This window comes from Pistacia vera, unplaced genomic scaffold (genome assembly GCF_008641045.1).
Source record: "Pistacia vera cultivar Batoury unplaced genomic scaffold, PisVer_v2 Contig860, whole genome shotgun sequence".
Lineage (NCBI taxonomy): Eukaryota > Viridiplantae > Streptophyta > Magnoliopsida > Sapindales > Anacardiaceae > Pistacia > Pistacia vera.
In genome coordinates, this window is record NW_022196735.1 from 370,467 (window position 1) to 388,064 (window position 17,598).

Here is a 17,598-nt window from a genome sequence, read left to right on the forward strand (position 1 = left end):
TAGACCAGCCGATCCAATCCGACTTTTAAAATAGAGCTTTCATTAGGCAAATACCATTTAAGTCCCTTAATACTGGTTATGGTTCATGGGAGTTTAAGCTTATATTTATCTTGAAATTTTTTCCACGAGGATGAAATTGTAAATGACAAATCAATTAAGGGATGTCAATGATATTAATGAAAACAATGTGGGAGACTGGGTCATTGGGTAATTTTCAAACTACTATTTGCAGAAATATTATACAACTCCATTATGTTCACGAAAATTTTAAAGATGCCATATAGTTAAGAAAATATCAGAAACACCCAGCATTATATAAATGAATCAATGACATTTTCCATTGAAACTTTTCTAAGTGTAGGGTTGTTTTAAGAGCAAGATTGAACTTATTTATTCTATAGACAAAATCCCCATCTCGACTAACATGGAATGCGACATGGAGACTTCTCACGTCAGTCGAGATGGGGAGGCAGGTCCGTAGGTGTAGTATTTTTCTTATTTTAATCTCACCAATGTGAAAACACGTAAAAATACCCTAATAGTTTTGTATTTCGCAAAAATAACCTTATCAATAGTGATTTTTGTGGGTTCTTATAGTTATATTTATTTTAAATCCAGAAATTCTACAAACTTGCTTTCCAAACAAACCCTAAAATCTTTTGAATATTATCTTTGGGAACCATTTAGTACACATAAGAGAACTCGAACCCGAAATCCCGATCATCCGACTAAGCCTTGTGAAGTTATTTAGCTTCCACACTAAAATTTACAAACCTTACAATCTTTGAGAACCAAGAGAGTTTTCTTATTCTAGACTTCAACCGTGTAAGCGCCCACAAGAGAACTCAAACCCTAGTCGCGGCTAATGCCTCGTGGGTGTTCTTCAGCTTTCTTCTTGTTGAGCTGTAATGTTTACTTTGCTTTTAATTATTTTATTTGCAGATTTATTTAAGGTACTATTTAACAATATTAGAATGGTGTAACCGTGTAAGTATGGCAATAACAGTCACATTTTAATTGAATTAAAAAGCAACAAGATTTATCTTTCTGAGACAAAGCTATACACATTATAATGTGCCAAACCCAACGGCTTTCACATAGTAAAAGGTTGGGCAGAAACGAACCCCTGCAAGAACAAAACGACCCACAGAGAGAGATAGACAGAGAGAGAGAGAGAGAGATCCTTCCATTTAGCAGAGAGAAGCTAAAAATTGAATTACCCACCACTTTCTACATAGGCCCATCTGCAGCATAGGGGTGCTGCTACATACATTTTAAACCTTTTTTTTTTGGGACCTCATTTTTTTGTTAGCTAGCACTAGACACAAACATGGCAGCTGCTCCGGAGCAGCAATTGGGTTATAAAAATGAAGGTAAAAAGAAATCGAATGCGCACAATATACAAATTCTTTTTTGCTCTTTAAAATTTCTACTCTAACAATGGGAAGGGCTCGGACACGTCACATGCAGCGGCCCATCAAATCAAAGACGCGTAAGAACAAAGCATACCATTCACCATGCAAAGCTGGGACGGAGGGCTTTGCATATAAAGAGAGGCAATGTAAGTACCACTGATATTCACAGCAAAGCCCTTTGTGCAAAATGGTCGACGGGATTCCAGCTAAACACCGAGCAAGAACCTAAAAACATCACTCAATGAGATGATACCTTCTACACGCTTGCTGCCTGCCTCAACGATAATAAGTCTCCTAACCCCTGAAACCAAACAAGAATTGATCTGTGAGTACTATATAAATAAAAGGAAAGGGAAAATTTTGTGTGATCTGCTATAAGAGCTGTTGGTGTTATTTTAAAACAAACATATCTGAAAACAAAATGGTTAAAATGAGGGGAAAAAAAAAAGTACCAGGATTTGCCAACCGCTCCATCACTTTCTGTAAAGGATCAGATCGCAAACACATCTGACATCTCTGTCCATTGAAGCCATATGAAGGATTTGTATCTTGTCCCAGTTGCAACGCCTACAAGAGTAAAGAAAGCCAGAGAAGAACACTTAGTATCGTACAAGAAGGTTGCATAATGCATATTAAATATGAATTAAGAGATGATAATTCACACAAAGGAGGTATTGTGTTGAAAATCAGTTCTGTTAATGCCCTGATTTTTGTTAATTACTCTGAGTTTTGTTAAATCTGTTATTGAAATTGCACAAACATTCTTTACAGTTTTCTAGTTCTTTAACCCAATGGAAAACACTCAACTATCATACCACCACATTCCTTTGTAGTGCAGTCTCATAATGAAATCCAGCTATTACCTGATGAATACTCATTTCCTCAAGATGTATCTGAGCATAAACTCTATCCTTCGCCAAAGCAGTGATATCACTGTCAAAGAAGATGAAACATTTATTTAAAAATAAATATATATATTACCTTCCATGCATCAATACAATTGGGAGGAGGTAGACAGTGGGGGAAAAAAGATTACCTTCGTGAATATATATCCACCAACGAGTCATTATCATCCACAATAGGTATTGAACTGACTTCAGCTGCACAAAGGTGTCATGGCACAAGATAACCAAGTCAGTATGAAACATAGTATACTGAGCTAGTTATATTGCATTACACCAGATTTTCTAATCAAACAGTAGAAATAAGCGAATATAGTGACAGAGTGAAGAAATTAAGGCAAGAATTGCAACTGTTAAATTAACCCTAAAGTATATATATTTTAGATAGGAACAAAGAATGATTGTACTGATGAAAGGAAAAAGAACTACACTAGTGGATATCCACTGAAGTTGTCAGATCATCCCTTGAGGCGAAAGACACAAACTATACAAACAAGTCATAGATTTATGAACACTGTGCAGAAGAAAAGTTTGCCTAACTAGATCAATACAATGAAAACAACTCCAAATCTAGAACAAAAACCAATTGGAATCTAATCAAAACCAATTCTACTTAATATGAATAATAACCCTAAATATTATATACATTTGTTGTAGGAAATATTCATCTATCTCACCATATCAGTTAATCACATCCTCGCAAACCATAGAAACAATGCCCTTGACATTACCACATTATTACAGTAACACTTTCTAGATTAAAATAAACAAATGGCAGAGCTAGAAATCCTCTTGTTGGTCAAACAAGTAAGAAATCCCTAATCATGTTCACAATACTCCTAAGAGCTTAGCATGTCCCTTCAGAAAATGCTCAAGAAATTAATTCATTGACACCTCATATCTTTATATATAAAGTTCTCTTTAAGTGTTAGTAAAACAGAAAAAAAATATATATATATTAATAATAATAAAAGTGGGAGAACATGCGCAAATGAAAAGCTAACTGTGTTGAGAAATTTTGGAACACAGAAAAGAAAGAAGGAGACTCTTCGCAAGATGAACAGACTTCATTAAGAAGATTCACTGTTTATTGACTTCCCTCACAGCAATTAAAAGACTGAGTGCAAGCGATGTCATGGCGTGTTAGTGAAGATAAAGTACTATGAGGAATTGAATAATGAGAAGAAAACGGCTACAGGATTAAAGCTGACGTGCATGCTTAAATCTACTTAATAAAGCCTATTTATATTTAAAAAAAAAAAAAAAAAAAAAACTAAGCATATAGTTCAGAAGAAGAGAACAATACCTTGAACTAACAAAGATAGGGCAGCACCGAGTGAAGCATTTGGTCTCAACATTGCAAATGGCCGACCATTTGCTTGCCCAATTTGTGGGACCCATGTACCCAAACGAATTGAAGATATCGGTTGTTGAAGAATGGGCAATGAGCTAGAAGAATGTTTAAAATGCCGACATATACCTGAAGATCAGATTAAGATCAGTAAATGAATCACATTCCTTAACCACCAGAAGATCAGATTAAGATCAGTAATGAATCACATTCCTTAACCAACAAATTCAGAAAAAAGCTTACATTTTAGTATTCCAGACAGGGAGGCAATATGTAGTAGCTGTGGAAATGAACCATCCGGTGATGTTGAATTAATAATGGGAACTGTAGCCACCTTGTTTTGCAAAATTTTCAAAGCAACATCTTTCATAGAATCATATGGACCAGCCTGCTCATTTAGATCATAAATATTACAGTGGTGATTCAATTATGCCAAACACTTTCACTTCAGAAAAAACAGCTCTATCACAAATCACTAGCAGAATATTTCATGATGAACTTCATATATCATGAACGATTATCTTCAGTATAGGAGCTTGAATGATTAATCAATCAAGAATATGAAATGAAGCTTATGCATTTCATACAAAAAAACTTACAAGAGACAGAGGGATGGATGATCTTAAAGAATAAATAGATTAGCTACATTACAAACACAAGGTATTTCACGATTGACATGATAATAGGTTTTAATATGATATCTAGAGTTCAAATGAAGACACCAGCACGTCCATAAAGTAAAAAATGAAACCAAATCAAAGGACAACAGGTTATTAGAGAAGCAAGCAATGCAAAAAGCAAATGCCAACAATCTCCAAATAGGCAACTTTTTCTAGATAATTAGCACTAAAGTATTAAGTGGCTATTCCAGAAACAGTCAACCACCTAACAACAAAAACAAAAATCAGACCACTGAAATAGGAGTTCATCCTGAGGGTTTTCTGTAAAGGGTCAAAACCATTTCTCTCCCTGCAAACAACATGCATAGCAAGTGAACTGCCCAGTACCTTTGGAGTTGCAAGATTTTCCAGAGACATAAATGTGCAGTTTATGTTTAATGAATAGGTATTGAAACTTTTGCATATGAAATTCTCATAAGCATCTGTCATAGGTGTTCACAAATCAGGACACCATCTAGTTAATATGAGGCTATTAACTACCTTCACAAATTATCCGAACAAAGATAAGCAAAAGGAGGAAAAAAAATAAAAAAAAAATAAAAAATAAAAAAGGAGGACTGGAGATTCATATGCAGAGCTAAAGAATTTTGGAGAGGCATCAGAGGAAGCACTCACATGGACAAAAGGTTTAGGATGTGTAAAACCATTGCCTTCAATTTGTCGATTAAGATGAGCTTTCACTTCTTTCCAAGCTGCTATGGTATGTGTCTCTAATTCTTCCTCCGTTAAATTAGATCCATGAGTCCCCAACTGAATTTTTTACAAGGTACATGTTATGCAAACTCTGGGAACATGAAAATGTAACATATACAATAAAGAAATCATCTCCATGTATTTTAGACTCACAAACATAGTGAACATTCAGATTGTGGGTGTTATTTGTGAATATATGTTGTGGCATTGTTTTGGTGTCTTTGTGTGTACAGAGTTTATCCTCATTTGGGTAGAAAAATGTGAAGACAAGAAACTTTACTGATCAAGCATTCTACATTCCACACAAACAGGCAACGAACATTTGACCTATGAAAAACAGTTATAATAGTTCCAAAAAATCTTTTAAGATTACAGATACCAATAATTGTTTAAATGCTAACCACAAGTTGGTGAGAAAGGGGCAATCCAATAAAACTATAGAAGTTTTGCAGAAACGATTGATTCTAAATGTAGTTTTCATAACCAATTCCAATATTTAAACTGGAGACAGACTCCCTGATTGCCCATGCCCACAAGTTTGGCAAAAGTAAAACTGCAATCTTAGTTTCACTGTCTATCATGGGTAATGTCCATCCTAATATACAAGTGTTTAGCTAGTGTATTATATAAAGACAGCATTTCTACCTACGTCGAAGATCATAGCAAAATTCAACTGATGCAAACATCTATAACTGTCTTAAATGTTATTGCAGCATAGATATCATTTGAAAGCAATGCCAAATATTTTATTCTGTACTCACCTCTCTTAAAATCAGGATGAAGTCCAATGCAGTAAGAACTCCAACAAATTGGCCCCTGCAGAAATCCCAGAGAGGAGCCACAGGGACTCCCTGCAACAAATATAAACATCAGAACTCTAGGAAAACAATTAACACAAATTACCAAATAAATAGCACAATAGGCTACTATAAAGAAACAGTTCCAGCAAGAGAAAGGACATGAAGCAGTCTACATATTACTTTATTCTCTATTCACAACTGTGATAATCGTGAGGATGTGCACAGGCGTGTCAATGGGTAAAAAAGATTCACCTGTTCATAGAGAATATGAAATGCTTGTTTCACAGGTAGATTAACATCCAAGGCAATAACCTGCAACATTAGAACCTTTATGAACCTCACATACCAAAAAAAAAAAAAAAAAAAATAAATAAATAAATCATATCCAACAACTTACTATAGAAACAGCTCATAAAGAGGGTAAAGTTTTCAAACCTTGCCTGACTCGGGAAGCAACTCATATGCGGTATGTGTAGACAAAAATACAGATATACGCTGACGAGAGACCCTTAAATCAGCCTCTGAGATTTGTGTAACAGCTTCCTACATAAGAACATATGAAAATGTGACCTACTGTATATAGCAAGATAACAAAGGTGAAATAAACTAATACCAATTGTAACAGAAGTCGACTCCATCTATTTTTATCAGCCTTTTTGAATTAATGCATTATATTAGTCCACTACAAATTTAAAACAGAAACCACAGAGACTAGTAATATCATCTTCACAACTCTTAATTTTTCACCAACTTGGAGTTTTCTCAAGTCAGAGCTCAGGTGAACTAAATAAGTAAACTTTTAAGTCTCATCCTAAACTGTCAAACCTCATGCCACCTTTATGCCACCATTTCTCCAAGCTCTTTGCCATCATTTTAATTTATTAAAAACTTTCTGACGCTATAGCATGGTTGGAGAAGAAACATTTTCCTAAAAAACTTAAAGCCAAAGCCATGGATCTCACAATAAACAAAAAATCCTCTTTAGTAAAAGGAAAATATCCTATTAGTTATTGTAATCTTCAAGTGCTTCTGACCTCCTTTTATATATACAAGGGCAATGGTGTTTTGGTAATTTTTATTTTAGTTCTTATCAGTGTCACTCAGGTTTATATCAGGTGTTATGACTATTCTTGAGTAACGTAGATTAATTTCATTATGTAAAGATCCTGATTCTTGAAGTAATCTAAGTCATAATAGGATAAATAGCAAAGTATACAAACATTCAAACATTGCCTGTGAGCTTTTAAAGTTGACTGATAAGAATATTAGAGACTTTTTTGTGAATCATTGAAAATAATTTTCTAAATGCTTTTCTTTTTACTCACCAAAGCTCAACATGTCATCAAAGGCAATGTTAAGGTACTGTTTGCTGTTGTATTCACAGCAACCAATTACTTCACATTTTTTCAAAATTTTCATAGACAAGCAAATAGATTTAGACAGCCTAATCAAATATCAGAACTTGGATCTAATGTTCCCACACAGTGAAGGCTAAGAACTCTTCAAGGCCTTTGTGATGGCCAATGGGGTTGTTGTGGTAAAGTGAAGGATTACATATCAGGCTACAAGTGCCATCATTTTTCTGGAGGACAAATCATCTAACCATTGGACATGGGAGAAAGCTTCATTTCCCTTTTGCTTTCCCTTTCTGAAAATGGATTCTTTCCTTACAAATGAAATTAAATATCAGTAAGAAATGTTCCAAATCATCACAAACTACCATATAGTAAGCACATAACTGGACCACATATACCTAGAAAGTGAACAAGACATAATAAAGTGAATATTTTTACATAAGTATCTTCACAAAAAAGCTACCATCAACTATGGTCCCAGAGCCAAACACTGGTGGGGTTCTGTTAATGCCGTCTTAACTAACACTTATTACTTTTAACCAACTCGTTTCTCTTAAGTCTCCAATATGAGTACACACACTTGGCAACAAAATAACTTATCACTGCAATAGGAAATTGGCTCCCTTAGGGACATATAGCATGTACAGCTAACATTAAGATGTTATGACAAATTAGGGCCTAATTCCTCCAACATGGTCTATCAGAGGTTCACAAATCCTAAAAATATGGCAACTCAGTAACCCCCTTAACCAAAATGGAAACATAGCTGCACTTATAAAAGTAACTAGTGACTAAAGAAATAGAAGGGCAAGATTTACTGGTCTGATGAACCGGCAAGAAATCAACTTATCGACCAAGCATGAAAGAGTCCCTTACCGGACGCATAATAACATCGTCTACCTCCATGTTACCAGGTATCTCAGGGAGTGAGGCAGTAGAAACCACTACATTTGGTTCCACAGGTACGAGGACGGTATTCACTACCCCATAAGTCCCACTTACATAGTGCTGCTCCTCAACATGATGCCATTCGTCATCAACAAAGAATTTATACTGCATAGAAATGTACATAAAAATCAGTATCCAAGTTTAAAACATAATTTTATCACCCTAATTGAAAGCTTGAGCTGATAAAACAATCTAAACTATAAATAAACATCCATCTGATGTATCCTAGCACTCTTTATTAACAATAAAACCAATGCAGAAATTATTAATAATAAATAAGCTTAATACTTCAGTTTAGGATCTAATAATATTTAGTTAATTAACCTGGTGGTATCCTGGCGGCAACCTGCAAATAATCTGAAACACATTAGGACATCCTTCCAACGGTGACATAGGCATATGCTCTGACCACCTGTTTTAAAATTTCAGCCGGAACCATATCAGATACCCACTTTGAATACTAAAAAACAATCAGAAAACCTAAACAAAAAACACCATAAATCATAATATCAATAAGCCAATAACTAAGCAGCTAATAATAGTAATTAAAAAAAAAAAATAGAATCCAAATCCAGGTAATCATACACAATCAAGATAATTTTGTTTCATTCACTTACCCAGTAAAAGAGCCACTGAGAAACACCCTTCTCCCTCCATGCGGCCACACAAACCGAACCGGAATCAAAGGCGAACCCGTCACCCCACTATTGTTATGTCCAGTGCCTCGACCAGAACTAAACATTTCGTTCTAAATTTTGTATGAATACTTATCCACACAAATACAAATGCCAATCCACCAAATGCCAATTTCAACACAACCCCACTTGAATTTTTCTTCACTAAAACTCAAAATCAACGAACTATTGCATTTGTCCAACTCATCTTCAAAGCAGAATGACTTAAGATCCCAATTGTTCGTCGATTACTTTTTGCTATACAAGTAGGGATCCTCTACAAGTGAGCAGAGGACCCCTTAATGTTTACACATGCAAAGTCACCCAAAAAAAAGAATCCCTAAACTACAAAAACCCTTGAATTACCAAAATAAAATTCAAAAATCAAAACCCTAAATTTCCAATAGCAAACTGAATTCGGCGCTAAAGCACTAAACTTTTATCACAAACCTACACAATCTTCCACATGCAACCTCAATTCAATTCAAATCAGTCAATCCCAGCTAATCCCGGTCAAAAATTCGATCAAAAGTCAACGAACCAGCCTGCCCACAAAAAACCCCTAAAACATCTAAAAAAAAAAGATTAAAATCAAATAAAACCCGTCCTCTGATCTGGCCTCCAAAATAGAAATTTACAAAAGTTAAAAACTGAATCTAATATCAAAGACCTAAAAACGGAATAAATGCAGTGGGTTTCGTACTAATTTCGGGAAAAAAAAAATGAAGGGGTCAAACAATGAGCCCTAAATCGACAGAAAATGAAATTACAAAAAAGGAACCAAATTTGATCGAGATAAAAGCTGAAAGGAAGTGGGCAATGGTGGTTGGATCTTGAAAGAGTGGTGAATTGAGAGCTGAGTTTGAAGAGTATAAGAAGCAAAATGAAGAAGAGAAGAAGAGACAACGCAACACAAGCCAAGCTAAAAGACGAAAGCTCGCAGAGCAGTAAAAAATGAATGCGACGTGTCGGTTAAGGAGAGGAGTTGTACTTTTTTTATAATTATTTTTTTATTTTAATATTTTCCATTTTTTATGTATGCATACAAAATTTTTATATGATACAAAAAGTTTAAAAATTTTCCATTTTCATCCTTAGAAAGAAGAATAATCCATTTATGAAATTCAGGGTCATAAATTAAATTAAGAGTACAAAGTTTGGCATTTTTTTAAAGGTGGTCTTAAATAATTTTTTATTATATAGAAAATTATGTTTCGTAGTTACTGATTTAATGATTTTTGGAAACTATAAAATATTCTTTATCAAGGTTTAATTATGAAATTCTAAAGCTTTTAACGGTTTTTCATACTCTCAAGAGAATTTAATAATGTATAAAAATTAATCATTTTCATCGTTAGGAAAAAGACTTATCCATTTATGAAATTTAGGGGCATAAATTAAATTTGAGTATAAAGTTTGGTATTTTTCGATAATTTTTTTATTATATAGAAAAATATACTTTATGACGGATTAAAATGATCAAAATTATGTTTCGTAGTGAATGGTTTAATGATTTTTAGTAACTATTAAATATTCTTTATCAAGGTTTAATTATGAGATTCTGATACTTTTAAAGGTTTTTGATACTCTCAATAGAATTTAATAATGTTTAAAAATTAATTATTTTCATCTTTAAGAAAAAAAATGATCGATTTTTGAAATTTAGGGATATAAATTACATCAAGAGTACAAAGTTTGACCTTTTTTTGCGGGATGGTGTCAGATAATTTTTTGTTATATAGAAAATTATATTTTAGGATAGATTAAAACAATCCGATTATGTTTAGTAGTTAGTTATCTAACAATTTTTAGATACTATAAAAATATATACTTATTATGGGGTTTAATTAGGAGATTCTGATGCATTTAATGGTTTATGATAATCAAAGGAATTTAATAATGTTACAAAATTGGTAAAACGTTTAATGATCATCGATCTCTTAAATTTAAATTCATAATATTTTAATCTAATTTAAAAAAAAAATGGATTTTGTGTATATAATTTATTTATTTATTTATTTTTAAATTACTCAATTATTAAACTTATTCATGCTTCAATAATTCACTATTATTCATCTATAATAATTAAAACATTCCCACAAAGTGATGATATTTGTGATTATTATTGTGCGCTTAAGTGTCTCATATAGTAATTTTCTAAAATAAGAGGGGTCATTGTTAATTTTCATAAAGTGTAGAAGGAATCTCACCGTGCAGTAGCCCTGGTGGGTAAATTAATAAGGAGATTTGATGGGTTGGAGGTTTGATTGGATTGGACGGTGGTGATGTGATCTGTCGGTGGGACTCAAAAGATCAATGAACAATGATGGGCCGTTTACCCTCTTTCACCTCCTTCACTATGGGAAGTGAGAGAAAAAGATACCTTCAACGGACGGATTCATTAAAAGTTTCATTTTTCTTTTCCCAAAAATTTTAAAATTAAATTATATATATTTGTTATCTTCGTATTTCTATATAAGAAAAAATTGTGTAAAAATAATAAATCATTTCCGAGATCATGTGTGATATATACTCGTCTTATAATTGATTTATACAAGAGTTAACGTGTTGAGTTTATGTTGTACGAACGAAAAAATATGACACAATTATTAAACAGGAAACACAGATATGATCGGCATAACTTGTTTGATAATTGAGGCATGACCGTGTTACAGTATTACTCAATTATTTAATACGGTTATGCATAAGTGATTCTTTTAACTCGTTTATGATACGTTTAATTTGTTCAATCTAATTATTAATCATGTCATTAGTAAATATTTTTGACATGAGAATAAGCTAATATTCACCGTGCCATAAACATACAATTATGTCATATACAATCAACAAAGTCATTAAACCGGTTCACAGGTTACGAATTATTTACTCAAACACATGGTTAACAAACGAGTTAAGTTTGTCGGCACGAATACAATTAAAATCAATCCTAACCCACTCAAATGACATCATATTCCTCAAATATTAGTGGATCATGTCACAAACTACCACCACTATCTAAAACCGACCATATATAACATTACATAACTTTTACTATAAATATTTTTCTTTTTAACCATGATGTTTAGTACAAAATACTCGTATACGAGCATATCTAGCTATAAATAAAGTTTATGATTATTATAGTTTTTTTTTTTTTTTTTTAAAACACCGGTATTCCTTTCATAGTCACGAGTGGGGGCTGGTGACCCCACTCAAAATTTTCTCTTCATATAAATATTTACTTTTCTCTTATTTTATATTAAATGATTTTTTAATTTACTTTCTCCAAAATTAATTTTTGGGTCTGTATGTACTTAAGCTAATCTATGTATATAACTAAACTTCGAGGAAAGTACGTTGAAATTATTTATATTAGGACCACTTTAAACATGGGTATTTCATCAATTTAATTTTGTTAAATGATTTTAGTGCAATAATTAATTTAAATGGATAATACATTAGAGACAAAATTTTTATACAAACTCTCTCATATAAATTACCATGTTTTTTTTTCATGGTCATGAGTAGGGGCTGGTGACCCCACTCAAAATTTTCTCTAAATTAATTAATTTTTTTTTTTTTTGGGCCTCTGTTAATGTTTTATTGCTCTGTCCGTAGTTAAGCTGAACCATGTATAAGTAAAGCTAAACCTCGAGGAAAACGCATGGACATGGGCATTTAATGAATTTAATTTTGAAATTAATTTAAAAAAAATAAAAAGTGATATTTAATAAATTATTTATAATGAAAATGAGTGGTGGGGAGTAAATTCAAGTGGGAAATGGTGTGGTGGTTAGAGGACAAGAAGAGACCCCTGATTAGGCCCCCTTAATAGAAGAATGAGATTCCAATATAATCATTGAACTCACAAACAATTTCTAGTTGTGTCTCTTTCACAATCATTACTACTAAACACGAACCCCATCTTGTTTGTGACTTTAGTTTTGGTGTACAAAAAAGCCATCAACTTATATTATTATTATTATTTTTTAATTTATCGAGATATTTATATTAGTTTATGTACCTTTTAATTTAGTTATAGGGTTCATTAAATATCTTATAAGTCCATTAAATATTTTATAAGTCCAAATAACTCAAAGTTTAAATTTAAGAACTCAAAGAAAGGAATAAGTTTGGGGCTTCCTTGCTTTGAAAGTGCTTTTTTTGGAAGCATTTTTTCACATACATACACCAAATAGAAGCACTTTTCATTATGGTTTCAACTTGGAGAAACTTATTATTTATATGCCACTTATATCCATTATTTTAAAACCCGGACCGGAAGGTAACCCATTTTGCTGCTCAGGTCACGGGTCAACCGACCGGTTGGATCGATGACATTAACGATAATTTTATTTTTTAAAAATTACATATTAATCCCTTAAATTTTAATATATTAAAAATTCCCCTAAAAAGTTTAAATTAATCCCTAAAATTTTTATTTATTTAAAAAATACCTCAAAAAATTACCAATTAATCCTTAAACTTTTGACATATCTCCAAAACACTCCTATAAAAGTACAAAATAACCCTTATAATTTTAAAATATTACAAAAACCACTCTAAAACCTGAACTGGACCAAAAAAGCCGGACTGGCCGGTCCAGTCCAGTTTTTAAAACAGAGCTTATGTCATTCAATATATATATCGGTGTGATTTTGCAGTTCCCATTTTATCACTTTTCTCTTATATATATATATTATGTATAAATGTTTTTTTATTGGTGAGATATATGTCAATTTGATATTAAAAAAAAAAAAGATTTATTTATTTATTTTTTTTTTGTGCGAAATCGTTTAGTATTAAATTCTTCAGTTTCATTTGAAAAAAATATCCACGTATTTTTTAAAATACGGATTTCATTAACCAGCAGTAGTTAATAGTTAACTACAACCGACAAACACTAAACAACAAAAACTTTTTGTATTGAAAACTGTAAAATAATTTCTTCTAATATTTATTATCGCCAACCAACAATCGTTCGTATTTTAAAACATATAATTAAAATTATCAGTTTTTTTTACATGCTTTGTGTTTGTATATTGGTAACGGTCTTTGTATATTTGTAGTAACATGATGTATATGTATGGCATTTACATGGTCTCTTATTGAAGAGAGATGCATGAGCATCCTAGGAAAGTGAAAAATAAAAAGTTTCAGCTTTTTTGATGAGCAAACATGGTGGTCCTCACAGTTCATAAATTTCCAATGGGCACTGGTCAATAGTACTCTTTTGTTTTTGCCTCCTGGTTTTCAATAATTGACAAGACTACTCATGATAAATCTGCTTTCAAGTACCTTTAATTTGTTGGAGTTATCGATTATTTCAGTATTAATGGGTTACGCAACACTCCTAAGTGCCTGTAGGCAGTTTGAGTCTCTTCTATGTATAATTGTTATAGGATTTCTTTAAGTTATTAATTCTTCGTTGGGTTGGGCTAAAGAATATGAATAATTGTAAAACTAGGTTTTGTCACTTAAAATTAGTATATAAACATATTTTTCTCTTGTTATGAATGTGATAGCAAATCATAGGGTAATTTATTTATTGTAAACGAGAGAGAGATGAGGAAATATTGCAATAATATTGACTCGACTGGACATAACTCATATTGGGTAAACCAGGGTAAATCGCACGTGTTATTTTCTCTGTGTTTATTATTTATGATTTGCTTTATTATTATTTTGTTCTCACTGTTGTCTCTACTTTGTTCATAACTAAACCAAACCAAAAATCAAATTAATTTATATAACAAGTACTGGAATTCATTAATTAATCTCATAATCCCTACCGAACTGGATGGCTCCAAGATGTTTCACAGATATAGTATAGATTTCAAACAATTTTCTCTGTTTTTTCATAACCTGACAACACAGAAGAGAAAGTTTTCTCTCTTCTATGCAGCGAATGTAAATATAAACAACCAATACATATANTTTGTATTGAAAACTGTAAAATAATTTCTTCTAATATTTATTATCGCCAACCAACAATCGTTCGTATTTTAAAACATATAATTAAAATTATCAGTTTTTTTTACATGCTTTGTGTTTGTATATTGGTAACGGTCTTTGTATATTTGTAGTAACATGATGTATATGTATGGCATTTACATGGTCTCTTATTGAAGAGAGATGCATGAGCATCCTAGGAAAGTGAAAAATAAAAAGTTTCAGCTTTTTTGATGAGCAAACATGGTGGTCCTCACAGTTCATAAATTTCCAATGGGCACTGGTCAATAGTACTCTTTTGTTTTTGCCTCCTGGTTTTCAATAATTGACAAGACTACTCATGATAAATCTGCTTTCAAGTACCTTTAATTTGTTGGAGTTATCGATTATTTCAGTATTAATGGGTTACGCAACACTCCTAAGTGCCTGTAGGCAGTTTGAGTCTCTTCTATGTATAATTGTTATAGGATTTCTTTAAGTTATTAATTCTTCGTTGGGTTGGGCTAAAGAATATGAATAATTGTAAAACTAGGTTTTGTCACTTAAAATTAGTATATAAACATATTTTTCTCTTGTTATGAATGTGATAGCAAATCATAGGGTAATTTATTTATTGTAAACGAGAGAGAGATGAGGAAATATTGCAATAATATTGACTCGACTGGACATAACTCATATTGGGTAAACCAGGGTAAATCGCACGTGTTATTTTCTCTGTGTTTATTATTTATGATTTGCTTTATTATTATTTTGTTCTCACTGTTGTCTCTACTTTGTTCATAACTAAACCAAACCAAAAATCAAATTAATTTATATAACAAGTACTGGAATTCATTAATTAATCTCATAATCCCTACCGAACTGGATGGCTCCAAGATGTTTCACAGATACAGTATAGATTTCAAACAATTTTCTCTCTTTATTCATAACCTGACAACACAGAAGAGAAAGTTTTCTCTCTTCTATGCAGCGAATGTAAATATAAACAACCAATACATATAAAAAGAATGGTGTTCTCAAGAAAATAGAGAAATCAAAACTTAGTTAAGATGATACTGTATTTGAACTAGTTTTTGGGAGTGAGTTCTACCTAAGAAAAATACATCATGATATTAGAGCGGCCTTGCCTGGGGCAGATGGTGGGTCATTGTTGGGTTTAGACCTTGCTTTGTTGTATATATATGTGGCTGAGTTCCCTCTTCCTTTGATTTAGTTTTTGGGATGAGTTCTATCCAAACCTGCTTGGTATGAAATAAGTTTTGTTGTTATTTTTTTAGGAGAGTAAACGACATATTCCCACCCAAGGTTTGACGAAATCCCAAGTTGGTACCCCAAGTTCCATTTATTATAAATTCCCACCCTTCAAATAACACTGTTAACAATTTTTGGGGTAGTGAGGGTGCAATTACCATAATATCCTTAACCCTAAATTAATAAATTATGTTTTAACCCCTAAATTACTAAAATTATAAAATTAACCATCTTATTTTGAAATTACTTTAATTATACCCTTAGTGACTGCGCACTGTCTCGGTTTTCACTGGATATGGGTTGTTTCAGATGGCGGCGAACCCCTTGGTCACCTCCATCACCTTCCCCATCGTCCATCGTCCAAAATCCCTCTGGTTCCTGACTCATTGGGCTCTCCAATCGCCGACACTGTCAAGCTTAGGTTTTCGTCGTTCTTTGCTGGATTCCGACGACAAAAATACAATTGGACATCACCACTGCAACCAACATCTCCAAATCTACAAAACCCCTATGTCCCCAGCAACTATTTAGTGGCCATTTGTCGATGGAGACCAACTAAAACCAGTTGCCTGTGGCGGCTATCGTGGCTAGTGATCGCTGAGTGATGAGGGGTTGTGAAGGGTACTATTTTGTAGAGGGGAGGATGATTGTTTAAATGGTGGTGACAAGGGTGATTTTGGGTGGAAGAATCGCCGAAAAAGAGCAAAAAACGTCGGCGGTGGTGTTAGCTAACGTGCAGCTGAGCTTTGTTAGGGGCAACGATTTTTTAATGTGCGCCTCCTTTGTGAAATGGCCAATTTACCCCTGAGTCGTTATATCTAACCATTTTACGTTACTTTAAGGGTGGGAATCTGAAATAAATAGAACTTGGGGTACCAACTTGCGATGTCATCAAACCTTGGGTGGGAATATGTCGTTTACTCTTTTCAGGATTTGATCCTTCTTTAATAGTTATAGAATCTACTATCTCATTGAATGCATTATTTTTAGGATGTTTCTTCAAGCACATTGTTCTACATGAGGCATATTATCAGGATTATGCACCAATTCTTCAGTAGGTTTTGTCACTTAAATCTAGTATATAAACACATTTTAACTTTCCATAAATGGGCCCTTGCTTTTTCCAGTCGTTCAATGGCCCCTCCCTACCGTTCTTTTGAATTTCAAATAGTATTTAAGATCCTTAGTTTTCGATTATCTAATAAATCACTTAATGAAAATAGATTATCATTCCAGCTATTCAGAAATTGGATGACATTTAATTTTAACAAGTTGTTAAGAAATTGGAAATATATAGTTTACAAGCTTTTTGAACTGTGAATGGCATAGACGCATAGTTGCAGCAATGTTGCCTGAATGATGATTATATTTTATTGCTTTGAAATCCATGAGTATGTTCCAATTTTTACCAAGAAATTGTTATTCATCATATTCAATTATTCATATCAATTTGCTTTTTAAATCTTAATTTAAATTTTCAAGAAATTGTTAGATTTTATATTTTCTTACCTTAAATTATGCCTTTTTAATGAATTAAGTTAATTAACTACTGAAATTAAGTAGTCAAATTGTTAAAT

General features: G+C 32.7%; 1 protein-coding gene across 1 annotated transcript; it reads right to left on the reverse strand.

Moving 5' to 3' along the window:
- Window positions 1-1,184: 1,184 nt before the first annotated feature.
- On the reverse strand, window positions 1,185-9,756 carry LOC116118843 (sucrose nonfermenting 4-like protein). Its single transcript, XM_031404802.1, has 13 exons — window positions 8,762-9,756; window positions 8,469-8,556; window positions 8,073-8,249; window positions 6,277-6,384; window positions 6,094-6,153; window positions 5,803-5,892; window positions 4,964-5,098; window positions 3,912-4,056; window positions 3,624-3,797; window positions 2,452-2,515; window positions 2,279-2,348; window positions 1,868-1,982; window positions 1,185-1,716 (listed from the first exon to the last, which is right to left on the reverse strand). Exons 1-13 carry the CDS (start codon window positions 8,884-8,886, stop codon window positions 1,622-1,624), a joined length of 1,446 nt encoding a protein of 481 aa, XP_031260662.1. The 5' UTR covers window positions 8,887-9,756; the 3' UTR covers window positions 1,185-1,621.
- Window positions 9,757-17,598: the final 7,842 nt, after the last annotated feature.